Source organism: Ursus maritimus, unplaced genomic scaffold (assembly GCF_017311325.1).
Source record: "Ursus maritimus isolate PB19 unplaced genomic scaffold, ASM1731132v1 scaffold_16, whole genome shotgun sequence".
In the NCBI taxonomy this organism is placed as follows: Eukaryota; Metazoa; Chordata; class Mammalia; order Carnivora; family Ursidae; genus Ursus; species Ursus maritimus.
This window is the reverse complement of record NW_024424008.1, coordinates 57,551,877-57,579,325: the sequence shown is the minus strand read 5'-3', so window position 1 is coordinate 57,579,325 and position 27,449 is coordinate 57,551,877. Positions and strand designations below refer to the sequence as shown.

Sequence of the window (27,449 nt, the reverse complement as noted above, 5' to 3'; positions counted from 1 at the left end):
ATTTAGACTCTTCATTTACTGTAAAGGTTATTGAGTTCTTTCCTCCCTCCCTCCTCCCCCCCTCGCTCTCTCCCTCTCTTTTTCTCTCTCTCCCCTCCTTCCCTTTCCTTCCCTTTCCTTCCCCTCCCTTTCCTTTCCTTCCTTCCTGTGGAAATTTCCCACCCTATGCAGAAACTTTCTACAATATTGGATTTGTAGTTGGCGTTTATGCTGTGGCCTATTTTAGATCATGACTAATTGGGGATTTCAAAATAAGAAAAAGATGGAATTTTTAGGTAGTTTGTAATTTAAGTCTACCAAGGTTAGAAATATCTGCTTTGATTAATAGAAACAACTTTGAGCTGGCTAATTAGAAAGAATATATACAGGGACCACTCTCAGAAATGCTTGAAAAGGAGGAGTTAAGATGGCGGAGGAGTAGGGGACCCCTTTTTCAGCCGGTCCCCTGAGTCGAGCTGGATAGGTACCAGACCAGCCTAAATAACCACGGAATCAGCCTGAGACGCAGGAAGACGCATCTGGATCTCTACAAATGAACATCTCCAGCGCTGAGTATTGAGGTACGAAGAGGGGAGCTGTAAACCGTGCACGGATATCGGAAGATAAACGGAAGGGGGAGGGAGCCGCCGCGTGGTCGGCACCCGCGAAACAGCAGACTGAGACCCTGAACCGGGTGCGCGCGCCACCAGGCTTCTCACGAAACTCCGGAATCGAGGTGTGCTCACCGGGCATAGACTGAGACCGGGAGACAAGGCCGGAGGGGGGGCAGCCGGTGGCTGGCGGCATTAGAAACACAAAGGACAGAGACGCGCCGGCCCTGGAAGTGAGGGCAGGGTCGCCGAGTTGGTGCGCACATCCCGGGACGCCGCAGGGTTGAGCAGCACCAACAGTAATAGAGTTAAAGTGGCCAGAACATTAGTAGAGAACGGGCCGCAATCCTTCTCTTCCGTGACAGAGGCTGAAATTTGGCCGCTGCTGCTCTGACTCTCAGAAGAGGCACAGCAAACCGCCAGGGAAAGCCGCCAGAGAACAAAAGCCTGGAAATACCGGCTCAGAGAGTGCCCATCCCCATCCTCCCTCGCAGGGGACACGGAGACTCTACCCAAACAGGGTTGCCTGAGTATCGGCGCGGCAGGCCCCTCCCCCAGAACACAGAAGGCAGGCTGAAAAATCAAGAAGCCCACAACCCGGGCGCCTGGGTGGCGCAGTCATTGAGCGCCTGTCTTCGGCTTAGGGCGTGATCCCGGCGTTCCGGAAAGGAGTCCCTCATCGGGCTCCTCCGCTGGGAGCCTGCTTCTTCCTCTCCCACTCCCCTGCTTCTGTTCCCTCTCTCGCTGGTTGGCTGCCACATAAATAAATAAATAAAATCTTTAAAGAAGAAGCCCACATCCCTAAGATCCCTATAAAACAAGGGGCACGGCCTGGGACCCAGTCAATAATTTGGGCTCTGGAAACCCCGCAACCTCTCTTCATCAGAATGACAAGAAGGAGAAGCCCCCCCCAGCAAAGAAAAGACAGTGATTCTGTGGCCTCTGCCACAGAAATAATGGATATGGATGTAACCAAATTATCAGAAATGGAATTCAGAGTAACGATGGTCAAAATGATGAGTAGAATTGAAAAAACTATTAACGAAAAGGTTACTGAGAATATAGAATCCCTAAGGACAGAAATGAGAGCGAATCTGACAGAAATTAAAAATTCTATGAGCCAAATGCAGGCAAAACTAGAGGCTCTGACGGCCAGGGTCGCAGAAGCAGAGGAACGGGTTAGTGAATTGGAGGATGGGTTAATAGAGGAAAAAATGAAAATAGAAGATGGTCTTAAAAAAATCCACGCCCACGAATGTAGGTTACGGGAGATTACTGACTCAATGAAACGATCCAATGTTAGAATCATCGGCATCCCCGAGGGGGTGGAGAAAAACAGAGGTCTAGAAGAGATATTTGAACAAATTGTAGCTGAAAACTTCCCTAATCTAGCAAGGGAAACAAACATTCGTGTCCAAGAGGCAGAGAGGACCCCTCCCAAGCTCAACCACGACAAACCTACGCCACGTCACGTCATAGTGCAATTCGCAAATATTAGATGCAAGGATACAGTATTGAAAGCGGCCAGGGCAAAGAAATTTCTCACGTACCAAGGCAAAAGCATCAGAATTACGTCAGACCTGTCTACACAGACCTGGAATGAGAGAAAGGGTTGGGGGAGCATATTTAAAGCTCTTTCAGAGAAAAACATGCAGCCAAGGATCCTTTATCCAGCAAGGCTGTCATTCAGAATTGATGGAGAAATAAAGACATTTCAGAATCGCCAGTCACTAACCAATTTTGTAACCACGAAACCAGCCCTACAGGAGATATTACGGGGGGTTCTATAAAAGTAAAAAGGCCCCAAGAGTGATACAGAACAGAAAGTCACAGCCAATACAAACAAAGACTTTACTGGCAACATGGCAACATTAAAATCATATCTCTCAGTAATCAGTCTTAATGTAAATGGTTTGAACCATCCCATAAAACGCCACAGGGTTGCAGATTGGATAAAAAGAAATGACCCATCCATTTGCTGTCTACAAGAGACTCATTTCGAACCCAAAGATGCATTCAGACTGAGAGTAAGGGGATGGAGTACCATCTTTCACGCAAATGGACCTCAAAAGAAAGCTGGGGTAGCAATTCTCATATCAGATAAATTGGATTTTAAACTACAGACTATAGTTAGAGATGCAGAAGGGCACTATATTATTCTTAAGGGAAGTATTCAACAAGTGGATATGACAATTATAAATATATATGCCCCCAACAGGGGAGCAGCAAGATACACAAGCCAACTCTTAACCAGAATAAAGAGACATATAAATAAAAATACATTAATAGTAGGGGACCTCAACACTCCACTCTCAGAAATAGACAGAACACCCTGGCAAAAACTAAGCAAAGAATCAAAGGCTTTGAATGCCATACTCGACGAGTTGGACCTCATAGATATATATAGAACACTACACCCCAGAACCAAAGAATACTCATTCTATTCTAATGCCCATGGAACATTCTCAAGAATAGACCATGTTCTGGGACACAAAACAGGTCTCAACCGATACCAAAAGATTGAAATTATCCCCTGCATATTCTCAGACCACAACGCTCTGAAATTGGAACTCAACCACAAGGAAAAATTTGGAAGAAACTCAAACACTTGGAGACTAAGAACCATCCTGCTCAGGAATGACTCGATAAACCAGGAAATCAAAAATCAAATTAAACAATTTATGGAGACCAATGAGAATGAAAATACAACAGTCCAAAACCTATGGGATACTGCAAAGGCAGTCCTAAGGGGGAAATACATAGCCATCCAAGCCTCACTCAAAAGAATAGAAAAATCTAAAATGCAGTTTTTATATTCTCACCTCAAGAAGCTGGAACAGCAACAGAGGGACAGGCCTAATCCACGCACGAGGAAGCAGTTGACCAAAATTAGAGCTGAAATCAATCAAGCAGAAACCAGAAGTACAGTAGAGCAGATCAACAGGACTAGAAGCTGGTTCTTTGAGAGAATCAATAAAATTGACAGACCACTGGCAAGACTTATCCAAAAGAAAAGAGAAAGGACCCAGATTATTAAAATTATGAATGAAAAAGGAGAGGTCACGACGAACACCATTGAAATTGGAAGGATTATTAGAAATTTTTATCAACAGCTATATGCCAATAAACTAAGCAATCTGGAAGAGATGGAATCCTTCCTGGAAACCTATAAACTACCAAGATTGAAACCGGAAGAAATTGATTCCTTAAACAGGCCAATTAATTATGAAGAAATTGAGTCAGTGATAAACAACCTTCCAAATAACAAAACTCCAGGCCCGGACGGTTTTCCTGGGGAATTCTACCAAACATTCAAAGAAGAAATAATACCTATTCTCCTAAAGCTATTTCAAAAAATAGAAACAGAAGGAAAGCTACCAAACTCATTCTATGAGGCCAATATTACCTTGATCCCCAAACCAGGCAAAGACCCCCTCAAAAAGGAGAATTACAGACCGATTTCCCTAATGAATATGGACGCCAAAATCCTCAACAAGATACTTGCTAATAGAATCCAACAGTACATTAAAAGGATTATCCATCACGATCAAGTGGGATTCATACCTGGGATGCAAGCGTGGTTCAATATTCGCAAATCAATCAGCGTGATACATCATATCAACAAGAAAAGACTCAGGAACCATATGATCCTCTCAATCGATGCCGAAAAAGCATTTGACAAAATACAGCATCCTTTCCTGATTAAAACCCTTCAGAGTGTAGGAATAGAAGGTACATTTCTCAATCTCATAAAAGCCATCTATGAAAAGCCTACTGCAAATATTATTCTCAATGGGGAAAAGCTGGAAGCCTTTCCCTTAAGATCAGGAACTCGACAAGGATGCCCACTCTCGCCACTATTATTCAACATAGTACTAGAAGTCCTTGCAACAGCAATCAGACGACAAAAAGGGATCAAAGGTATTCAAATTGGCAAAGAAGAAGTCAAAATGTCTCTCTTTGCAGATGACATGATACTCTATATGGAAAACCCAAAAGAAGCCACTCCCAAACTATTAGAAGTTATAGAGCAATTCAGTAACGTGGCGGGATACAAAATCAATGCTCAGAAATCAGTTGCATTTCTATACACGAATAACGAGACCGAAGAAAGAGAAATTAGGGAATCCATCCCATTTACAATAGCACCAAAAACCATACGTTACCTTGGAATTAACTTAACCAGAGACGTAAAGGACCTATATTCTAGAAACTATAAATCACTCTTGAAAGACATTGAGGAAGACATAAAAAGATGGAAAGATATTCCATGCTCATGGATTGGAAGAATTAACATAGTTAAAATGTCCATGCTACCCAGAGCAATCTACACTTTCAATGCTATCCCGATCAAAATACCGAGGACATTTTTCAAAGAACTGGAACAAATAGTCCTTAAATTTGTATGGAAACAGAAAAGGCCCCGAATCTCCAAGGAACTGTTGAAAAGGAAAAACAAAGCTGGGGGCATCACAATGCCGGATTTCGAGCTGTACTACAAAGCTGTGATCACAAAGACAGCATGGTACTGGCACAAAAACAGACACATAGACCAATGGAACAGAATAGAGAGCCCAGAAATGGACCCTCGGCTCTTTGGGCAACTAATATTTGATAAAGCAGGAAAAAACATCCGGTGGGAAAAAGACAGTCTCTTCAATAAATGGTGCTGGGAAAATTGGACAGCTACATGCAAAAGAATGAAACTTGACCACTCTCTCACACCATACACAAAAATAAACTCCAAATGGATGAAAGACCTCGATGTGAGACAGGAATCCATCAAAATTCTAGAGGAGAACATAGGCAGCAACCTCTACGACATCGGCCAAAGCAACCTTTTTCATGACACATCCCCAAAGGCAAGAGAAACAAAAGATAAAATGAATTTATGGGACTTCATCAAGATTAAAAGTTTCTGCACAGCCAAGGAAACAGTCAGAAAAACTAAGAGGCAGCCCACGGAATGGGAGAATATATTTGCAAATGACACTACAGATAAAGGACTGGTATCCAAGATCTACAAAGAACTTCTCAAACTCAATACACGAGAAACAAATAAACAAATCAAAAAATGGGCAGAAGATATGAACAGACACTTTTCCAATGAAGACATACAAATGGCTAACAGACACATGAAAAAATGTTCAAAATCATTAGCCATCAAGGAAATTCAAATCAAAACCACACTGAGATACCACCTTACGCCAGTTAGAATGGCAAAAATAGACAAGGCAAGAAACAACAATTGTTGGAGAGGATGTGGAGAAAGGGGATCCCTCCTACATTGTTGGTGGGAATGCAAGTTGGTACAGCCACTCTGGAAAACAGTGTGGAGGTCCCTTAAAAAGTTAAAAATTGAGCTACCCTATGATCCAGCCATTGCACTACTGGGTATTTACCCCAAAGATACAGACGTAGTGAAGAGAAGGGCCATATGCACCCCAATGTTCATAGCAGCAATGTCCACAATAGCTAAATCGTGGAAGGAGCCGAGATGCCCTGCAACAGATGACTGGATTAAGAAGTTGTGGTCCATATATACAATGGAATATTACTCAGCAATCAGAAAGAACGAGTTCTCAACATTTGCTACAACATGGACGGCACTGGAGGAGATAATGCTAAGTGAAATAAGTCAAGCAGAGAAAGACAACTATCATATGATTTCTCTCATCTATGGAACATAAGAACTAGGATGATCGGTAGGGGAAGAAAGGGATAAAGAAAGGGGGGTAATCACAAGGGGGAATGAAACATGAGAGACTATGGACTATGAGAAACAAACTGAGGGCTACAGAGGGGAGGGGGGTGGGGGAATGGGATAGACCGGTGATGGGTAGTAAGGAGGGCACATATTGCATGGTGCACTGGGTGTTATACACAACTAATGAATCATCGAGCCTTACATCGAAAACCGGGGATGTACTGTATGGTGACTAACATAATATAATAAAAAATCATTATTAATAAAAAAAAAATGCTTGAAAAATAAAATCCAGTATTTTAAAAGGTGTACGAGCTTTCTGAAACCGATGTAGTACTCTTTAAAAACCTTTTCCGGATTATGAAAAGACATAATGAATGATTTATCTTTTTGCTTGGTGTATAAGGTGTGACTTTTTTTTTTTCCCTGTTGTTGTTTTATTTTGTTTTGTTTTTTTAGTCCCATTGTGTTATATTGAAATCTTGTACGTTGTCCTTGGAATGTAAACTCAGGAGATCAGAAAACTTTTCTTTAATCTCTTATTAAATGAGTTTTTCCCAAAGTCAGAATGTTATTTCTTAGTGGATATTAAGGATTCACTATTTTTCTTTTTGTTACAAGTTATGTTATGTAGCAGCTGGACTCTAATTTAGCTTTCAGACGTAAAGGAATTATCTTTCTATATTTTAGTAATACATTGATATTGATTTTAACATCCATCTTATAAAATTATCACACTTTCTTTATGTCCTAACTTAGATTACTTCTTATAGGAAGGAAATAATAATACAGGCTTACTTGATAATATTGTTATAGCACTAGACTATATTTCAGGCCTATGTTAGGAGATTAGAATTTTAATCTAAAATCCAGTAGTTCTGAATAATACAGGGGTGGTAGCTGAGGAAACATCCAAGTCCCATTTTAAGTGAAAATGCTCAGACACTAAACACGTGTGGTGCTTGTTTTCCAGCTGTCTCTCTTTTGGAAAATTCAATAAAGCTTTTCCAGATAAACCAAAAGTTATCAGCCTGCTGCCCAGAATACCAAGTTGTTTTTTTTCTTCTTTTGTGGTTTGTAATAAACCATTAGTGCCAAAAAGAAGGTTACATCAGCTTCCTCCTTGGAGCAGTCCTCCACTTACTGAGCAGTTCTGGAAAGTTTGTGTACATTCTGCCACCCCAGTGAGAGTTCAGAAGAAATGAGTCAGAACTTTAAGAGGCAGGTTAATTGAAGAGGACTTTAGTAAGAGATCCGTTTTGTTGTGATTATAGTTAATTGTGTACAAATATCTCTTTGAGGGCTTTTGCTAATTTTAGATCATACACATAAGAAAACAGCTGCTAAGGAGAATTGTTAAAGAGCAGTTCTTGCTAGTTGTTGATGCATTTTGGAGAGTTCTGGCATGACCACCTGTCCTCTTAAAAGGTGACACACACATACTAGTGAGCCAGAATGAAGAATCCCTGCAGTCCCATCCTGGTATCTGGAACTAGTGATTTCTAGAGCAGTAGTCCCTCACTTTTTTTTTTTCCTGCCAATGCATGTTTGTAACTGTTCTCCCCCTGGCCCCCATTTGGGAAGGAATTGGTTTAGGTCCATTTCCTGTGATGGGTTCTGGTGAATGGTGATAAATGTGTGCATTGGTATGTGTCTAGCCATGTCTCTCTTGTTCTAAAGTACTAACCCATGCAGGTTTCAGAGTTGGAAGTTGTCTGATACTGAAGTAGAAAACCCAGTCTACGATTTATTGATGAAGCGATTATCATACCTGGTCTTTATCAGAATTGTCACTGAATTCTGTTTTGAAATCATACCAGTTCTATAACTGAGGCCTACTCAGGTGTTCAAGTCATTTTAGAATTAGCAGTCCCTCTTGATATCTTACCTCAGTTCCCTTTCTGTTGGGAAGGAAAGCATTTTACTGAGTGCCTACCTCTTGCCAAATACTTTGTAGACATGTAATTTTTGAGTGGCATTGTCTGGCCTTGATTGGAAGACAAAAACTAAAGATCTAGGCTTAGTTCTGCCATTAACTTGTTTTATGATTTTAGAGATTTGCTTAAACTTGATAGGTCAGCATGTGTTTGCTTGTACTTATTTGTAATCTATAAAGTTGAGAATATTAGCTAATAATCTTTTTTAAAAAATTATTTTAGAGGGGGGAGGGGAAGAGGACAAGGGAAAGAGAATCTTCAGCAGACTCCCTGCTAAGCACAGAGCCTGCCACAGGGGACAATCCACGACCCTGAGATCATCACCTGAGCTGATATCAAGAGTCAGAATCTCAACTGATTGAGCCACCCAGGCACCCCTAATAATCTTTTTTAATTGTGATAAAAAACACAACACAAAATCTACGATTTTAACCATTTTTAAGTGTACAGTACGGTAGTATCGATTACATACACATTGTCATGGAACTGATCTCTAGAACTCTCATTTTGCCAAACTGTAGTACAGTATGCACTGGACAATGACTTTCCTTTTCCCGCTTCTCCCAGCCCCTGGCAGACACCATTCTATTTTCTGACTTGAAGAGTCAGAAGAGTTTGACTCATATAAGTGGAATCACGCAGTATTTGTCTTTGTGACTGGCTTATTTCATTTGGCATAATGTTCTCAAGGTTAATCTGTATTGTAGCATGTGTCAGAATGTCCTTCTTTATTAAGGCTGAATAGTATTCCATTGTATGTTTATACCATGTTTTGCTCATGCATTGATCTGTCACTGGACATTTAGGTTGGTTCTACCTCTTGGCTATTGCGAGTGATGCTGCAGTGAACATGGAGGTCCAGATATCTCTTTGAGATCCTTAACTTGCAGTTCTGATGCTGAAAGGCAGTGATTCCAGTGTATTTTGTTCTCATCCTAACCACTGTCCTACCTGTAATGACCTGTGATAATAAAGAATTGGAGAGGATCAAAATAATGAAAAGTTCCAATAGTATTTTTTGTTTTCAGGAATTTTTTTTAAGTATAACCATCTATATAACAACAGCATTACATTACAATATACATACAGAATGCAAAATACAGAATAGAGATACTAAGGTCCTCATAAACTAGTGTCAGTAACAGGTGGCGCAGTAGCTTATGAAATCCTTCGTAAGTGAAGAATATGAGCTTGAGCATGATTTGTATGCCATGTAAACTTAAAAATACCATAGCAACTTTATTACCCTGTATTGATGGTAAGATGGCAAATTATTTAAATAACGCAGATTCTCACAGATCGGAAATCACCAGTAACACGTCACTGTATAAGAAAGTTGAGGAAAACCCAAAAATATATCTTAGTATAATTACTTAGAAAGTTATGTGCCTAAAAATATGCAAACATATGCCACCTCTATATAATTAGTGAACAAACTCAATTGATAATGATAAAACTAAAATAACCAAGTTTCATAATTGAAGAAGAATAGCAATTGAATATTTTACCTAACCTAAGATGAGAGGGATAAAGCTGTGATAACAAAGTGACCCTTAAGTTTTGAATACCTGATTTTATTAATCCCTAATAATTTGGCTAAATAGATTCCCAGTAAATATCCCTTAGAGCTGTATGAAAAAAATTAAAAGTACAGGGAATTATTAATCATTTTCCTTAATTGCAGAAAGATCTTGTGTTTTTTAATGAGTTTGGGACCCACCTTGGCTTATTAGTAGACCATGGACTGTCCCTACTTTGAGACTCATAGCCCCAGGAAAGTGGTTCTCCATGTACATGGACCCATCAGAGTTATGCTGTTCAGTTATGATCAGTGTACACGATTCACCTTCCCTCACAGTTGTAACATACACACTGGGAAAGCAGTGTCTGACCAACAGTAAGTTGAGGAGAGTCTCTGTGATGTGACTTGAAAAAGGCATTACTTGCTGCATATGAGAGGTGAGAGTCACAGGGTGAGGTGTGTCAATCACATGCTCAGTGGGAGTATCAGAAACTTCCCCTCATGAGCATACAAGCAAATACAGTCATGGCAGTCGTTGCACGTAAACCCGACCCAGTGCCAGAGAGTGAATGACCTCGTCAACAGTGAAATAATTGTGGGTATTTTGTAGATGAAGCACAAGGCCTCACACTTTGATACATGACATTTATAAAATGTGAGGCCTGGCTCTGTAGGAATAATCGTATTTAATTGTGGGCATTTTTAGTGATTTTTGTTTTTCGTTTTGTTTGTTTTTTTTAAATCTTACTGTCTTTTAGCAGGCCACCCAAAATTCCGGTGTTCCCAAATATTCTTTGAATACAGTGTTCTGAACTTCAGCTGTAAGTTCCTATCTTTGAGTACCTCCTTAATACCCTCTCTTTTATTCTCACTTTTCACCTGTCTCTGGTTAAGTTTCTGATCCTCACAGATGGACTGGTCTCTGTCAGTCCTTTCTGTGCAGTGTTATTCTGGAACTACCTTTATTACTTTTTTCCTCCTCTGTGTTAGGTTACAAATTATCTTGACTTCTCCAGTAGGCATCTGTTAACATTGTTTGTAATCTTGAGCTGAAATTTATGACAGCCTTAGGTAGGTTATAAAACCAGTTACAGAGATCTCAGGAGTATATTAAGTTATACTAATTCCCACACTTCTGCATTTCAAAACAAATAGAGAATGAGGAAAGGGGAGCATGGGTGGCTCAATCAGTTAAGCGTCCAACTCTTGATTTCGGCTCAGGTCATGATCTCAGGGTTGTGGGATTGAGCCCCACATCGCCTCTGCGCTGGGTGTGGAGCCTGCTTAAGATTCTCTCTCTCTCTCTCTCTGTCCCCCCTATCCTTCTTACTCTCTCTCCCTCTCTTAAAAAATAAAGAAAGAAAATGAGGGATATCATAATGTTGTCGCCACTGGTTACTTTTCCATTGGGCACATGTAAAAGCACACACAACCATCATTATCATTATTTCACAAAAGAAAATGCAAATTGGTAATTTAATATTAGAATAAAATAAAGTCCTTTGGCAGTTTTGCACCAACATAAAGACAACAATACTGAGAATTATTCTGTAATCCTAAACTTTACCTGGCTAGAAAATAGCTACCTAATAGAGATATTTTTACCCCCTCAGCAATCCAAAGATATATTAGCTCTGGATCCCAGGCCTGTCCACCTTTCTAGAATAATTTACATTATTTGCTTCCCTTTTGCCAAAACAACTACTTTGTGTCATTTATTGAGTGCCAGCATTGGCCAATCTTGGTATAAGGCACTTTATATTTATTTCCTCATTAATCCATAGAATGACTAATTAGTTATTAATACCATATTAATTCCCAGATAACGAAGCTCTGATACAGTAAGGTTGTGATTTACCAAAAGTCACACAGCTAGCATGGAGGACCCAGGATCTTACAGAAGTTGCTTGGTCACCACCAGCACTGCCCCTGTATGTTCTTCCCACACAAGTCCAATTGATCCTGTCCTCCCCTGTTTGATTGTTAATTGTGGGGGAATGCCTGGCTGAGGGGGTCAGTGGAAGCTAAAACCAGGTGGTCTGCTTCCTAGGCTGTGCACTCTGGAAAGGGACTGCTTCTGCTTGGAGGACAGGGGGGATGTACCTTGTTCTAGTTATTTTTCCAGGACTGACCTTTTATGTGCCTACACGGTTGATGCCCTGCATCTTTGCTGATGTTATGCCTTCACCTGAAATGGCCTTTACGTGTCCTTTACATGTCCCAATCCTTATTTAGCCTGAGCATAAGTTAAATGATGCTCTTCGTAAAACTTTGTTTAACATCTGCCACCACCACTGCCCTGTCCTAGCACCAGAGCAGGCCTTCCATTGGCTAAGCTTCTGTAGCATTTTAATGACAGTTTCTCCTGTAGGACATAGATCATTTCTTTCTTTGTATTAGAATTACCTGTATTTATGCTTTTCAGATATTTGTACTGACTGGCCTACCTTTTCCCTTGTTTATAATTCAGGTAAAGACCGCAGAAGAAAAATTCCTTATAGAGAAGTTACTTATTAGCAAATAAAATATTTAAGACTGCAGCATATGTTTATGAGCTTCTCATTTATTCAGAGAAAAGGGGCATGCTTTCTAAAGTATTTTAGATATATTTCAACACAACCCCAGAATATTCACAAAATTTAAAAAATAGGGTAAAATATTTCAGGAGGCATATGTAGGGTCATATATATTGCTTACAGTTTAAACCTGGGAAATAAATGCTATAATGAAGAGCTGACTGCAAACATAGAAGCTGAAATTTAAAGCATATGAATGTTTTCTAATACAAATCATAGAGGAAAAAATGTGTTGGTTGTCTCACTTGGTCCAGGGATCTAGGACCACAGTTAGCTTCTACATTATATTTTCGCAACAAATATTTTCCCAGTGCTTACTATGTTCAAAGTGCACGTGATAAGGGGCTTTGAGGGGTACAAAGAGAAATACAAAGGTTACTGCTCCTAAAGTGCTTCCAGATTAATAGGGTCAATAATGTAGGGACATATATATATAGTAGTTTCCCCTTATCCACTGGCAGTATGTTCCAAGACCCCCAGTGGATGCCTGAAACTGTGGATAGTACCAAACCCTATATATACTATTTTTTTCTTATATATACCAATGATCAAGTTTAATTTCTAAATCAGTCACAATAAAAGATTAATAACAATAAAGTAGAACAGTCATAACATTGTATCATGGTAGAAGTTATGTCCTGTTATACTGGACCCACCCTTATTATTGTGATGATGTGAGATGGTAAAATGCCTACATGATGAGATGCAGTGAGGGGAATGATGTAGGCACTGTGACGTAGTGCTCGGCTTCGTTGACCTGACAGTGTGTCAGAAGGAGATCAGCTGCTTCCAGCCCATGGTTTGCTGCAGGTAACCGAAACCATGGATGAAGGCTACTGCACTTCATTTCTTTCATTAATGAGTGACATTTCATTGTATGGAGATCCTACATTTTATTTATCCATTTAGCATTTGTTAGAACACTTGGGTTGTTTAGACTTTTTGGCTATTATGAGTAATACTGTTATGTGCAAGTTTTGTTTATGTGGAAGTATTTGTGTGGAAATATATTTCCATTTCTCTTGGGTATATACCTAGGATTGGAATTGTTTGTTTGGGAACTGTTATTAACTTTTTGAAGAACCACCTGTTTTCCAAGTAATGTATTAGTTTTATCTCTCCTCCCCTCCCCTTGACTCATTGGTGTTATAATATTGGCAGGTGGAAGGGAGAAAAAACGAAGAAGAAAACGTTTTTATTGCTGTGATTTTTTTTGTTTTTAATGGACAATTCATTTAAAAGTAGCCCATGGGAAGTGATCTACTTTTATTTGGAGGCTGACTCTCAGAGCAGGGTGGTTTGTTTTTTTTTTTTTTCACTTTTTTTTTTTTTAATAATGATTTTTTTATTATATTATGTTAGTCACCATACAGTACATCCCCGGTTAGAGCAGGGTGGTCTTAACAGAAGTGACTGAGGCCCCACTCTACAGACGGCCAGAAGAAGTTGGTTTGGGTTGGGAATGTTCATTCAGTGACATCTCCTTCAGTGATATCAGAATCACCTGGTTTCTTTAGAAGATACACCATCATGGTTTGTAACTTTTTTATTTGTAGGGGATGTTTCACACACTATTTAGCATTTTTGGCTTTTTGTATGCTCATGGTTAGTGAATTTTCATGTTCTACTGGATTCATTCATATGCATTTGTCAAAACTTGAATTCATTCAATTTATTTCTGATTTTAAATTGCTATTTAATTTTCACCAAACATGAACCAGTTTTAGTCCCCGCAGAGAGTAGTTTTCCACTAGCTCACTGAGAGAAGTTGAGGTTGTATTTGGATTTTCTCTTGGAGAAATGATGAATTGGTAGAAAAAACCATGAGGAATGTAGTAAAAGTAAACATGCACGTGACTGAAACCCATCTGGTCAGTGTTGTGTTGCTCTAAAGCTAGAGCCTAACCGACGGTGTTACAGTTTCCCTTTTCTCCTAGTCATGTGACAGAGGGGTACCTAAGCCCACTCATTCTATGACTGTTTTATGAATTGGTGTTAGGAATTCTTGCCCTTAAAAATGTAAAGTTTATGACTTCTGTGTTTTTCTGCTTGTCAGCAGCCTGTAACAATTCTTAAGAGAATGGCATGTGTCATTCAGCTGTTGAAACCTAAATCATATTCAGGGCTTTTGGGAATGAATGGCCCTCTTAAAAACTCAGAACTAAATATCAGATTAGCCCCAAGAAATACAGTTGTACCAAGCATTAGTTCTTGACGAGGTGCAGGGGTCAGAGATGGTTGGTGGTTCATGGACTGTTAAAAGTTATGGCTCTTCTTCCCTCCAAAATGTATATGTGAACACTAAGAATTTTTTGATTCTGTTTCAGTAGCTTTGTGACTTCCAGGAACCCTTCGTTAAGAACTTCTAATCGAAAGCCCACTGTCATCATATTAGAGAGTCTGTACAAACTTTTTAGAATCTTTTAAAAACAGTATTTTATCTCTTTGACTTCAAAATATTACTTACTCATTGTAAGGCCCTTTTTGATTGGTAGAAGGAGGAAAAATTATGTAATCCATGCCTACCACCCAAAGTTTCCTCTATATGTATTTTTTTATTAGTATGGTCTTTATAATCTACTGATACTTTGTGAACACCTTTAAAGATCTTTACAATATTATTTTGGGGGTCCTTTATTAACTTACATGTAAAATTTATTATTTGTGGTGTTCATTTATGGATCTTGACAAGTACATAGATGCGTGCATCTGCTGCCATCCAAGATACACACAATATAGGTACATCATCATCCCCCCAAAATTCTTTCTTGCTGCCTTCTCCCAAATACCTGGCAGTCACTGATCTGTTTTCTGTCTCTAGTTTGTTGTTGTTTTTCCCAGATTTTAATAAAAATTGAATCACTCAGTGTCGTTGGGGTCCATTCTCTTTCGCTCAGCAGGGTGCATTTGAAATTCACCCATGTTGTATATATTAGTCCTTGTCATTGTTGAATAATACTCCATCAACTATTTGCTACTTGGTTTACAAAGTAGTACTTTTATTTATTCTTGAACTACCTTTGCTAACATTCTAACATTGATAGTTTCAATTCTGTTCTCTTTTGTGTATAATTTTCTATTTCTTTATGAATGCAGTGCTTCCTAAATCTATTTTAAATTTAACGATTTAAATTTAAATCTATTGCACATTTCTTGTTAGAATTAACATTTGGAAAAAGCAGAGGGATACCTGAAAAGGATAAGACCACCAAACTGCTGGAATGTCTTTTTCCTGTTTGTGCAGTTCTGCTATTAATGATGATAAGCATTATTGCAGACTTTTTCTCATGCTTTCTCATTTGATCCTCACAGCAACATTGTATGGTAGGTGGCAGTGTTTAGATTATACAGATGAGGAAACAAGCTCTCAGAGTTAGTAAATTGCCTAAGGACACACAGCCTGTTTGGGTGGGACAATCAAATCAGGGTCTTATGACTCGTTTTATATTAAAGTGTTCATTATTGTGACAAGAATGGCAAACCAGAATTTGTATTTTGTTTAATATCTAATTTGATGTAACTTTCCTCTGGAAAGAATAGAATGAGAAATAAGGATGATCAATAATGGGAAGCACCATTATTTAATAGGATATTATGAAATTGTAGAATTCTCAGTATCTTTCAGAGCTCTGTGAGATATCCATATATTCAGTAAGCAAGTAAGTAAGCAATTTGGGAAGAATAATGAATTTTGTGTAAGGCAGTTTTAGAAGGAATTTCATTTTGTTGAAAGTCTTATTAAGGTTAAAATGCTGAATCATAGTCTCTTCTGTCATGCCGTGTTTCAGATTACATTCTTCTTATGTAGCAATGCTCAGCAAACAGTAAGTACGCAGTACGTAGTTGTTGAGTGACTATTCCATATTCTGAAGATCCTTCCAAATTTGGAACTTGCTCTTTGAGGCATTGAATATTCATGTGCCAGCCCTTCGCCTGCCATTCTTAACTGTGTTCACTTCATGTATTATTTATATCACCTCCTCATAGTCTTTCAATCAAATATTTCTATTGTTTTGGAACATTTGGAAGAAATAAAGAGGGTACTGAGTGGAATTTGGGTAAGCTTGACTAGATTTAAGAAAGAAATTCTCTAAACAGATAGCCTTTGCCTAAAATTTTCCTCCTTGTTCCCCTGAATATTGCTTTTATCATTCCCTAACATCCTGTGTTCACTTTTTCTTCTCAGTTTCCTCTATGATTAAATGGCCAGGGCTGAAATATGTTGCCTTCCTCTGATTCACTATGTCTGTTAGATAAGTGCCGGAAGTTAGGAAGGACAGATTTCTGAAAAAGAACCCCATAACTGTAGAGTCCAGAACCCTTGGCCAGGGCTGCGGATTTCAAGCGCAGTTCGGCCGGTACATATTGGAAGTGCAGAAAAGATGCACTTTGGCCAGATACCAAAGAACCAAGTATAAAAATCAGCATTAGGCCAAAATCCAACATCGCCATTATGGAATAAATTTCTAGGAGCCAGAAACTGAAAATATTCTAAAATATTTTAATGAATATTACAGCATCCTTATTAAAAAGTGAAGGAGTCGGGCTATTAAAATTTGACATTATGGTCAGGAGCAATGATCTCTCAGCTCTATCACCTGCTCCTGTGTTGACTATTCTGCACATGGACCTTAGGAGGTAGATGCTGACTTTCAATGTTTAATATCATTAACCTTTTTGTGCTTACAGTTGAGAAAAAACATTTCAATGATTTTTTCATTCAGGAACTTTGTACCTGGAATGTATAGCTTGGGTAAATCTCAAAAAAAATCACCCCATCTCTAACTACGGAAGGTCGTTGGCTGTCTTTAGCAATCAGAATTTTTATTTTAAATTTCAAAACTATGAAGTGTCATATTCTCAGTGCTTTCTTAGAAAGTTGTTTTGAAGTTTTGTTAGTGAGAACAAAATATATTTTGACTACCTCATTTTTCTCTAAAATTTTATTTCACCATCTTTACATACTTTTTCAGGATCAGAAATATTTTATTACAGGGGCGCCTGGGTGGCACAGTGGTTAAGCGTCTGCCTTTGGCTCAGGGCGTGATCCCAGCGTTATGAGATCAAGCCCCACATCAGGCTCCTCCGCTAGGAGCCTGTTTCTTCCTCTCCCACTCCCCCTGCTTGTGTTCCCTCTGTCACTGGCTGTCTCTCTCTCTGTCAAATAAATAAATAAAATCTTCAAAAAAAATATTTTATTACAAATTTTGGAATTTTCCCTCATGAAATTTTGATGTGTCAAAGTTGGCATTCTGCTCTTAATTCATGCATTATGGGAAGACTTTTTAAAAATCCTAAGTGGAATTAAATAACTAAAATCTGAAGACAGTTGTTAAGGCTTATTTTATTTATTTTTGTTGAATGCCGTGTAGTATACAGGAAGATAATACAGGTAACTTAGACTTTGAGTTGATTTCCTCACTGATGATCACAACCAGCAAGCATGCGTGTTCTCTCCCTCCCCTGAATGCAGTATTGCTTCCGTTTCCACTCCTTAGCAAAGTGATTGAAATCAAGTCTTATTCCTGTGATTTTATAAACATTTAAGGTCTTTGGCCTAATGAAATATACTGTGGTGCAAAGTGAAGATCTCTTACCTTGCTTGTAGTTCAAGGAAATAATCTGTTTTCTTTCCCTCCTTTGTCCGTCCTCCTCTCCACTTCTCAGAGACGTTCTAGAGTTATGTCACTTTGTGTTTTCTTTTTATCAAGCTTTGAGTGCGTTGCATTTCTTATTGGGCCATTTTGTACTCTCTCACTTTTAGCATTAGGATTTCACTTTTGTTTTTGCTTTGGCTGTGGTTGTGAGTGCCCTTAGAAGGAAAAAGAAGTAAAGGAAATATAGCATGTATGGAAGCTTATTTAGGCGTAGGGTCTGGCTCTCTCTGCTGTCTGTCTGCTGAAGGAAGTTTAAACAATATTGTATTCTAAAATTTTAAAGTTCTCAAAAGTAAGACCCTAACTCATTTATTTTTGCCTACCCATGATGGGCTAAATATACTGAACACTCAGAAAATGATTATTAATTCAAGCTGAAGGAAGGGCTTGAGATTTCCGTATTTTTTGGATGAATGTAAGTGTCAAGGACTTGTTCATAAGTAAGTCCATAACTAGATTCTTTGTGTATCTATAAGCCCTCAGTGTGTGTATAGACTCTTACCTGAAGTTTTCTTGCATGATCTTCTAGAGGGAATTTTTAACATAATTTATTGTTATTTTATAGGCATTATCGCACATTCATTTTTCTCTACTGACTACTCATTTTTTCCTATTGAGATGCTGATTGCATATTTTCCAAGCATCTTCAATTAATTAAAATTATTATCAGCTTCCTTATGCATAAATACTGTAAAATATTTCTGTTTTATACTTGAGGAATCTGAGACGTAAGTGGTTGACAGTTATCAGTAAAAATCCTATGATCATATCTAAATTGATAAGATTTCTAACTTAACTAGTAGTAAACCATTATCTATTATAAGTATTTATATACTCATTAATAATAATATTTTATTCCATTTTGATATTTTCACATTATATATCTATTTACTTATCAAATATTTGAGAACCTGTTCTCTGCTGTTTGATTACAGAAGTGAGCAATTTTTTAAAAAACGTTCAAAGAAGACAATTTAGGTGATTCAAGCTTTAACATTTTGTGAGGTGGACAGTCTCCTATTGGGGAACTGCAAAATGGGGGGTAAGGCAGGAAGCATAGGTTAAAGAATAAAGAACAAGGAAGAGGAAAAAAAATCTGATTGGTTGGGACCACATAATCAATCTTGTTCTGGGTGAGAAAGCCAGAGTTGGCTTGGCACTTGGGGATTAGCTGACAGGATATAGTGTATTCTGGTCAAGCAGAGCATTTACAGGGACACAAAAGTTTTGATTTGCTCACGTGATGCCCCAGGTACAAGTGCCTGCATCTGGGCCTGGAAATTTATTTCAACAGCAGTACAACGGGATATGATCTTTACTCCCATGGAACCTACTGCTTAGGAAGGAATACAGACATTAAATAGGGAATTCACTCAAGGTGTAGCACTGAAAACAAATCTGTAGGAAGTTTTACTAAGGAAGCGATATTTAGAAATGTTTAATCTAAGACCCAGTGACTTGGGTTTGACCACATGTGGTATAATAAAAAATATATTTGATCTTTATTCCTGGCTCCCAACACTGAACTTCTAAAATCCTTGGAATTTTCTGAGTGATGGGAGTGTTTTATTACTCATAAGGAGCCCCTGTCCAGCGCACTTGAGTTTATGCGAATGAGGTGACTCAGGGAGGAGTCTCTCGATAGCTTCAGAAGGGGGCCTGGTCACTAGAGGGACTGAACACAGGATTAGAGAGGATGGGAATTTTAGCCCCATGTCCTATCTCGTGGGAGGAAGTTGGACCTGGAAATGGAGTTGTAAGAACTCTTGAACAGTAAGATTCTGAGAACTTCCAGGTTGGTGAATATGTCACCATGCTAGAAAGGTGGCCCACCTGGAGAGGGCCTGGAAGCTCAGCACCCCATCCTCACTCCATACCTTGTTCTATGCATCTTTTCCATTTGGTTGTTCCTGAGTTGTAACTTCTATAATAAATAAGCTGGCAGTCATAAGCAGGGCACTTTCCTGAGTTCTTAATCATTTTAGAGAATTATCAAACCTGAGGAGGAGGAGTTCATGAGAATCCCTGAATTTGTAGTTGGCGAGTGAGAAGTGCAAGTTGTTTGGGGACCCCATTTAGAGCTGGCATTTGATGCCTTGGTGGGACTGAGCCCTTTACCTGTGGGGTCTTTGCTAACTCTGCGTAGTGTCAGAATTGAATTGCTGGGACATTCATTTGGCATTGGAAAATTGGTATCGAAAAAACACCACATTTAGTATCAGAAAACATCGTACACCAAGGCAAGAGGAAGTGGAAGAGGATTCTAATAGAAATGGTATGAGGAATTCTGGTGTGAGGATGTTGAGGTGGGAAGGGGCTTGACTTGTTCTAGGACTGGAATGAAAGTGTCTTAAAGGGTTGTAAGCAGGTGAAAACAGGATCAGATTTGAACCTTAATGAAACAATAACAGCAGCATTCCAGTTACAATGTAGACAATTGATGTTAATTAGAAGGAGGAAAATAACAGTTACAGAGAGTCTCATGAGGAAGCTGGTGCTGGACAGCACACAAGAGACACCAGAGATGTACTTAGGAGACCTGGCTAGTCAGAGTGGAGGTGGATACATGCAAGGTGCATAGAAGACAGCTCTCTGTGTTTTATGAAGCTTATAAAATATGCTTGATTCTGAAGGAAGAATTGTACAAGCAGCAAATCCAGAGATTTTACAGTGAAAGTTGAGATTCAGGGTGCTACAGAAGGCCTAGCGTACATCCAGGTTTGTGTAACCTTGGTTAGGTTACTTAGTCCTCTGAATCGTGGTTTTTTCATTTTGAAAACAAGAACAGTAATTACCTTCGTACTTCTTAGGGCTTGAAAATCAAGATAAAGTGTGTCAGACCCCTTTGTGAATTTATTGTTGGTCAGCGACACTTTGCATCTGTGTTTCTTGCATAAACCGAAAACAAAATAAAAGCTAGTTTGGCTACATTTTTTTTTTCAGATATTTTCTTCTGTCCTACTTATAATTGAGTCTTCCAAGTAACTATTTTAGGAAAAGCCATTCTTATTTTAAGTAAAATTTTTTCCTCAGAGGTTCTGAAACTCTGTTTCAGGAATAGCCAGATAGAGGTGACCCTGATCCGTTTGTGTGTGAGGCCTTCTTTCTTGGGGCTGTAAGAGAGAAAAGAGGATGTAGGTGTGACAGTAAGGGTTCTCGTTTGTTTTGAGCTGGGGTTGGGAGGAAGAGGTGAGAGAGTGGTTAGTCAGTGAGGCAGGAGTGGTTGCAGCTTCCAACCTGGAAGTCCCTGAAGAGAAGCATGTTGAGCGTCAGGATCCATAATCAATCAGCTACGTGTTAGAGGAACAGTAAGTTGAAGAATGCATTCTGTAAGATGGTGGGCATTGGGCAGGGCCAATGCAGTCAGTTCACTCCAGAACCTGGCTTTCATGCTAGTGCTTCTCCATGAGTAGGTATCCTAGAAGAGTTCATTTTCTTGTTAGGGTAGGGACTTTGTCTCATTTACTCTGCATCCCCAGAGCCTAGTCATGTATCTGGCACATATAATAGCTTCTTAATAAAGACTTGTTGAATAAAGGTGTTTTTGAAAGGCATCTTTGCAGTATTTACCAAGCACCTTCTTGGACCATATTTGACATGTGCAGTTTTGGTTCTGTGCATATTGATTCTCTGGAATATATTATGTACCCACATAGTCCACAGAATGTGGTTGGTTCTCCCTCCTAAACATCTCTCAGACCTGTCCCCACACCCATTTCCATGGCCATTTCCTTCACTGAATCCCTCTTTCCACCTGGATTATTGTTTTTAAGCTGCTATCCTGCCTTCACACCTTACACCCTTCAGCCATCCTTCCCATTGCTGTCAGGTGTGGCATCTCTACGGCAGAAATTTAATTACTTTCCTGCTAAAATGCTTAAATATTAAATAGTTCCCTTTTGTCATGAGTTTCTAGCCATGGTGTCCTAACACACTAAGGTGTCACAGTTGAGAAGTGGTAGGTGTGTCAGAGTATTTATGTTCTCATGAAGATAAGCCCAAAAGGAGATAAAAATGAGTATGGTGCCTTTTTTAGAATAAATATTGTTTTAAATGATTTAGGAAATCACAAGGGTAGAGACGAGCAGCTAGAATGTCCTCCCCCTTAAATAGCTAGAAGGAGCATGCTTGTAAACTAGACCTCATGAGAAAGGTAAACAGTACTTCCCTCCAGAATGTTTTCATCATAGCAATACTTCTAGTGACTTTTATTTATGCTTTGTGTTTATTGTAAATGATGGTGTTTTTGTTTTAATAAATTAAAGCTATCAAAGAGCCGCATTGTATTTTTCATAACAGATATTTTAGTTTTATTTCTGACCATGTGAAGAATGAACCAAAGGACCAGAAAGATCAATATAAAAATGACTTTTTTCCATCATCCCTACACTTCTAGTAGGTTGAAATTGTTTTTGAAAGGAGTGATTGCCAACTTAAATTCATTTGTTATTGTCATGCATTAAGGTATGTAATGCAGTACAAACAATATGGTGATCAACTTATAAGTTAGGAAATAACTAAACCTGAACGTTGTTAATTGGAGGAGAGAGTAACAGAAATCCAAATAATATTTTATCCATTTAAATTTTCATCAGTCTGAATTAGTATTTTCCTTCAAATAATCAAATATGTGCACTGAAATATTGAGTGAGATATTTATACTAAGTCTCACTATCTAATTTATTTCTCCTATTGTAGGACTTTATGAAGGCCACTTGCTTTATAATAAATGCTAAAGGAGCATATTAAATGGTATTAGGTGTTAAAATGCAGTTAAATGAAATATTTTGCTTGAAGTGTCAGAGCATATCTCAAAGCCAATATAGCAGGTGGAAATTAGAGCAATTCCCACAAGCAAGAAAACTTATAGAGAAGGTGAACTCAATTCGACTTAAAGCCTTGGCTGAGTGTCATGTGTTACAGGCTCAGGGGAGACCTGTAGGAAGCCAGGCTAAAAAAGCAGCATTTGGAAGCCACAAGGACAAAGCAGAGATATAAGCAGCTGAGCATCATGGGTTAGAATTTGCCGTTTGAATCCAAGCAAGATAACTGCCTAATAGAATACAAATCCAGTAGTCCTCAGAAAAATGTGACAGAATTCAGTTCCTGTATCTGCAGTGTCTATTTTTCTACAAAAATATTAGAGATGCAATTAGGCAGTAAAATGTGATCCATACCCAAGACAAAGGCAGTCAAAGAAACTATTAGGCCAGATTTGAATTTAGCAGACTTCAAAGCAGCTATTTTAAATATGTGCAAAGAATTAAAGGAAAATATAGTAGGAATGAATAAGTAGAGAGATAATCTCAGCAGAGCTATGTAAACTATATTAAAAACAAAACAAGCTGGGTAGTCCTAGAACCGAAACACACAGTTACCATAAAACAAACAAAAAATGCCAGATGGGCTCAAAAGAAGTTTGGAAATATCAGAAGAAAGGAATAGCAAACCTGGAGACCCAGTAGAAATGACCCTGTACAAAGACCAGGAAGAAAAAAGATTGAAAAAATAAGTGAATAATACCTCAGAGAACTGTGAAGTAGGCCAATATATATGTCCTTGCAATCATGGAAGGAGAGATGAGAAAGAGGCATATAAATGTTTGAAGAAATAATGGCTCCAAACTCCCCAAACGTAGTGAAAAACATGAAATGATAAATCCGAGAAGCTTACAGAACCACAAGAAAGAGGAACACAAAACCATTCCCAGATGTAGTATGGTAAAACTCCTCTATGATAAAGAGATATGTTTGAAAACCATCAGAGGAAAATGACACTCGCTGTTTACATTTCAAGGGAAAAACTGAAAATATTTGTTGTTAATCATAAAATTTGAGTTTTTAAGAAAAAAATGAAGATTTTGGAAAGCTTGTATCCACCAATAGCTTCCCCATACTTTGAAAGATACTTATGATATTGATGGTGATATTAACAAATGTGATTAAAAAAATACTGTAAAATGAAATGTGTTGACACTTGAAGATTCACATAACGAAATCTGCATAATTCAGTGAACCAATGTTTTCCAAATAGCTGATGCATGATGTTACAAAATCACTCACTGGTAAAAGATACATTCAAAGTGAAAAGTAGACCAATGGATTTTAATGTAACAGTACGAAATGGCTTCAGATTATACATTGCAACTACTTGTTCTGAAACTACTCCTCAGGGTTTATTGTGTTATCAAAGAAAAGTAACTGCAGTTACCTGAAAAGGCTATTAAACTACTCCTCCCTTTCCAAAAACTATCTCAGAGGGACTAGATTTTCTTCATATACTTAACCCAGAGCAACACATTGTGAATGCAGAGGAACATTTGGGCATTCAGCTATCTTCTTTTAAACTAGTTACTAAAGGGGCGCCTAGATGGCTCAGTTAAGCATCCGACTTTTAATTTGAGCTCAGGTCATGTTCTCAGGGTCATAAGATCAAGCCCTGTGTCAGGCTCCCCACTGGGTGTGCAGCCTGCTTGAGATTCTCTCTTTCTCCCTCCCTGCCTCTCACCCCCACAACATGCGCATGCTCTTTCTCTCTCTTAAAAAAGAAAAGAAAAAAAAACCTAGTTATTAAAGAAACTTGCAAAAATATAAAACAATGTTCTTTTATTTTGGGTAATTATCGCTGTTTTTCATAAAAATATGACATGTTAATATGTTGTGAATTTTGTTACTTTAAAATTAATTTTTAAAAATCTTAGTTTTAATTTCTAATACAGTAAATGTCAGTAGATATAAACCACATTCACAGATCTTTGGAGTCCTTCATACTTTTTAAGTGTAAAGGTGCCCTGAGACCAAAAAACTTGAGAATTGTTTTGAGTCTGCTCTGTCTTCAGATTCCTTTGAGAGCATCAGACTGGAAAATTGAAAATATCTTGTAACCCAGGAGATTAGTGTTTTTTGAGTATATGATGACATTCAATTTTTGTTGATATCCTTGATTATTTTCAAGTAGACCGTATAGTACGCAGTACAGGATGCTGCTTCCTGCCTTGGATGGCAACTCCCCCCACCCCCACCTTTGATACGTTTTTTTCAGACCTGTTATTTTCAGCTGGGAGCTTTACCAGAAAAGCAATAGGGGCCTTTTGCAGTGATGACTAATCCTTCTTTTCTTTTCTTCTTCCTCCTTTTGTTATGTTTAGAGGTTATCAAGGGAGAGATGTTCAGAAAGTGTTGGAGGGCCTCTATCATGGCCTTGCATAGTCACTTGCTATGCTATTCTGAGTTGTTATTCACTTCCTGGGAAAGAACATTAAACACTTGAAAACAGAATCATTGACGTTTGTCTCATATGGTGTGAAGAAGAATTATAAAGATGGTAACTGAGAGAAACTCATCCAGAATTTTTTTTTCTTTAGTCCTACTTATAATCTGTTAAATGCATGTGGCGATGCTTGTTTGGTTTTATAACCTAGTAGATAAGAAGCACAATGTGCCAGAAATAAATTTTCTATAAGGGTTGGTCATTACATAAATGTGTAGTAAGTGTATTTTAACATTACAGTGTATTTTAACATTACATTGCTTTGTTCTTTGACAAAAATAAACCACTAAAATAAAAGCAAAAAAAGCCCACCTACTTGCATAAAACGGAATTATTCCCAATTTCTTCCATGTGTTCCTGCTTCTCCTGTCTCTTCTCCTTTTCCATTGTTTTAGAGATTTCATATTTATTCATGAATTTGGAGCATTCCTTACTATTAATGAGCTTGTGTTGATCTGATTATGAATTTTAATACTTAGATTACTATGATCATAAAGTCATCAGACAAAAAGAGAGTTTCTGTACCCTTTCTTCTGGCCTTTTATATTTTCATATAATATTTTTGGGAGTTTTGAAATTCACACGTGTATGGACAAGAGCACAAAAACAACTTTATTTTATACTCTATTTCTTTGACATTTGAGTTATGTGGAAGTAATAAAACTGACCACTTTTCCCATGTTGTATTTAAGGGACTTAATGGTGATTTACTTTCTGAACCATATTTTCATTTTATTTTTGAAATGACACAGATTTCCTTTCTCTTTGCAAATGATAATGGTTCTGAAAGTCACATAGTGGCTTTCACCAGAATAGAAGGCTTCCAATTTGAGGATATCAATTAGAGAAGTGTTTATTTGGGTTTTCAAATAAGACTTGATTATTCATCAGCTGTTTTCTTAAACCACAACTCCTCTTGTGTTTTCTTAGGTCAGAGATGAAGAGGAAGCCTTTCTGGATTGGAGTGATGATGATGATGATGGATTTGATCCGAGCACACTTCCAGATCCAGATAAGTACAGAAGCTCTGAGGAATCAGGTAGTGAAGACCTGGAAAATAAAATTAGGTATGTTTTTACTTTAAATAGGATTAAGTATATGGATCTTCTCCTCTGAATCCAGAGAATGTGTAGAGACAAATGTCTTGTGCTCGTCTCATTTTGGGGGCCCTTTTATTCTTTCTGTTACCACTGTTTGTTGTTAAGAGTTATAATAAGAGTTTGTTTTTTCTTTCTCTGTTCTTGTCCTCTCCTTCTGAATCCTTCATGCTTAAGTATTTGATGCAGTAGGGTTTACTTAACGCAAACAAAGGCAGAATTTTATTTTGATTCCCTGTCAAAGGACTCTATTGAGACTGTTGTTAAAAATTCTCTGAATTTTAAAGAAGGGCAGTTATACTTCACATTTTTTTTATATAAAATTAAGTAACAAATACATAAAATAATGGAAAACTTATACATAAACAGCCCTTGACAAATTCTCTCAATTTAAAATCTGTTCATTGTAATGTGAACTTATTTGCAACCATGCCAAAACCAGATGAAATGCAATGAATTGAATAATAGTATGATTTGCTCAGCATTTGTTTTCAGAGTATTGTGTATTAGATTTCATTGAGATTGTATTAATTTAAAAGTTGAGGACATGAACTTCGTGGACATTCTAAACCAGTGAGCCTCTTCAGGCAGAAGGGAGGTACTAATGACAGTTGAAGTTAATATGATTGCAAGGCAGAGGGAGCTTGTTGGAACCCCTACCTACTAGCTCTGGGATTTGGGAGTTGGAGAGAGAGGCCAAAAAGAGCTATAATATGGTTTTAAGTAAGAACATTATGAAAAAAATCTCAAAAAGATTATCCCCTAAGGGGTAAATGCTAAAGGGGGGATCATTTCACATTACTCTTCATTTTGATCTTGTGTTCATTTAAACATAGCTATTGGACAGCTAAGTAGTAGACATAATGGTTTTTTAGTATTTCTAGTGAACGTAATAGCAGACTAAGTAGTGAACATACTAGCTTTACTACCACAAGAGGTACCACAGGTGAAAATAATTTGATTATGATTTAGAAAAATATGTAAATATGTGCCAGAAGGGTTAAATAATTTAGGTTCAGGGCATATTCCTAATCTTGAGAAATTGATCTTTAAGAGGAAATATGCACACTTTGCTTCAGAAAGTTTCTTGGTGC

General features: G+C 38.1%; 1 protein-coding gene across 1 annotated transcript in view; it reads left to right on the top strand.

Annotated features, from left to right (window-relative positions):
- Nucleotides 1-27,449, top strand: part of DDX10 (DEAD-box helicase 10) — a 261,015-nt gene that overhangs the window by 193,169 nt on the left and 40,397 nt on the right. Inside the window, exon 17 of the mRNA XM_040631253.1 lies at nt 26,189-26,325. Coding sequence (XP_040487187.1) covers nt 26,189-26,325 — 137 coding nt within the window. The remainder of the gene's footprint in view (nt 1-26,188; nt 26,326-27,449) is intronic.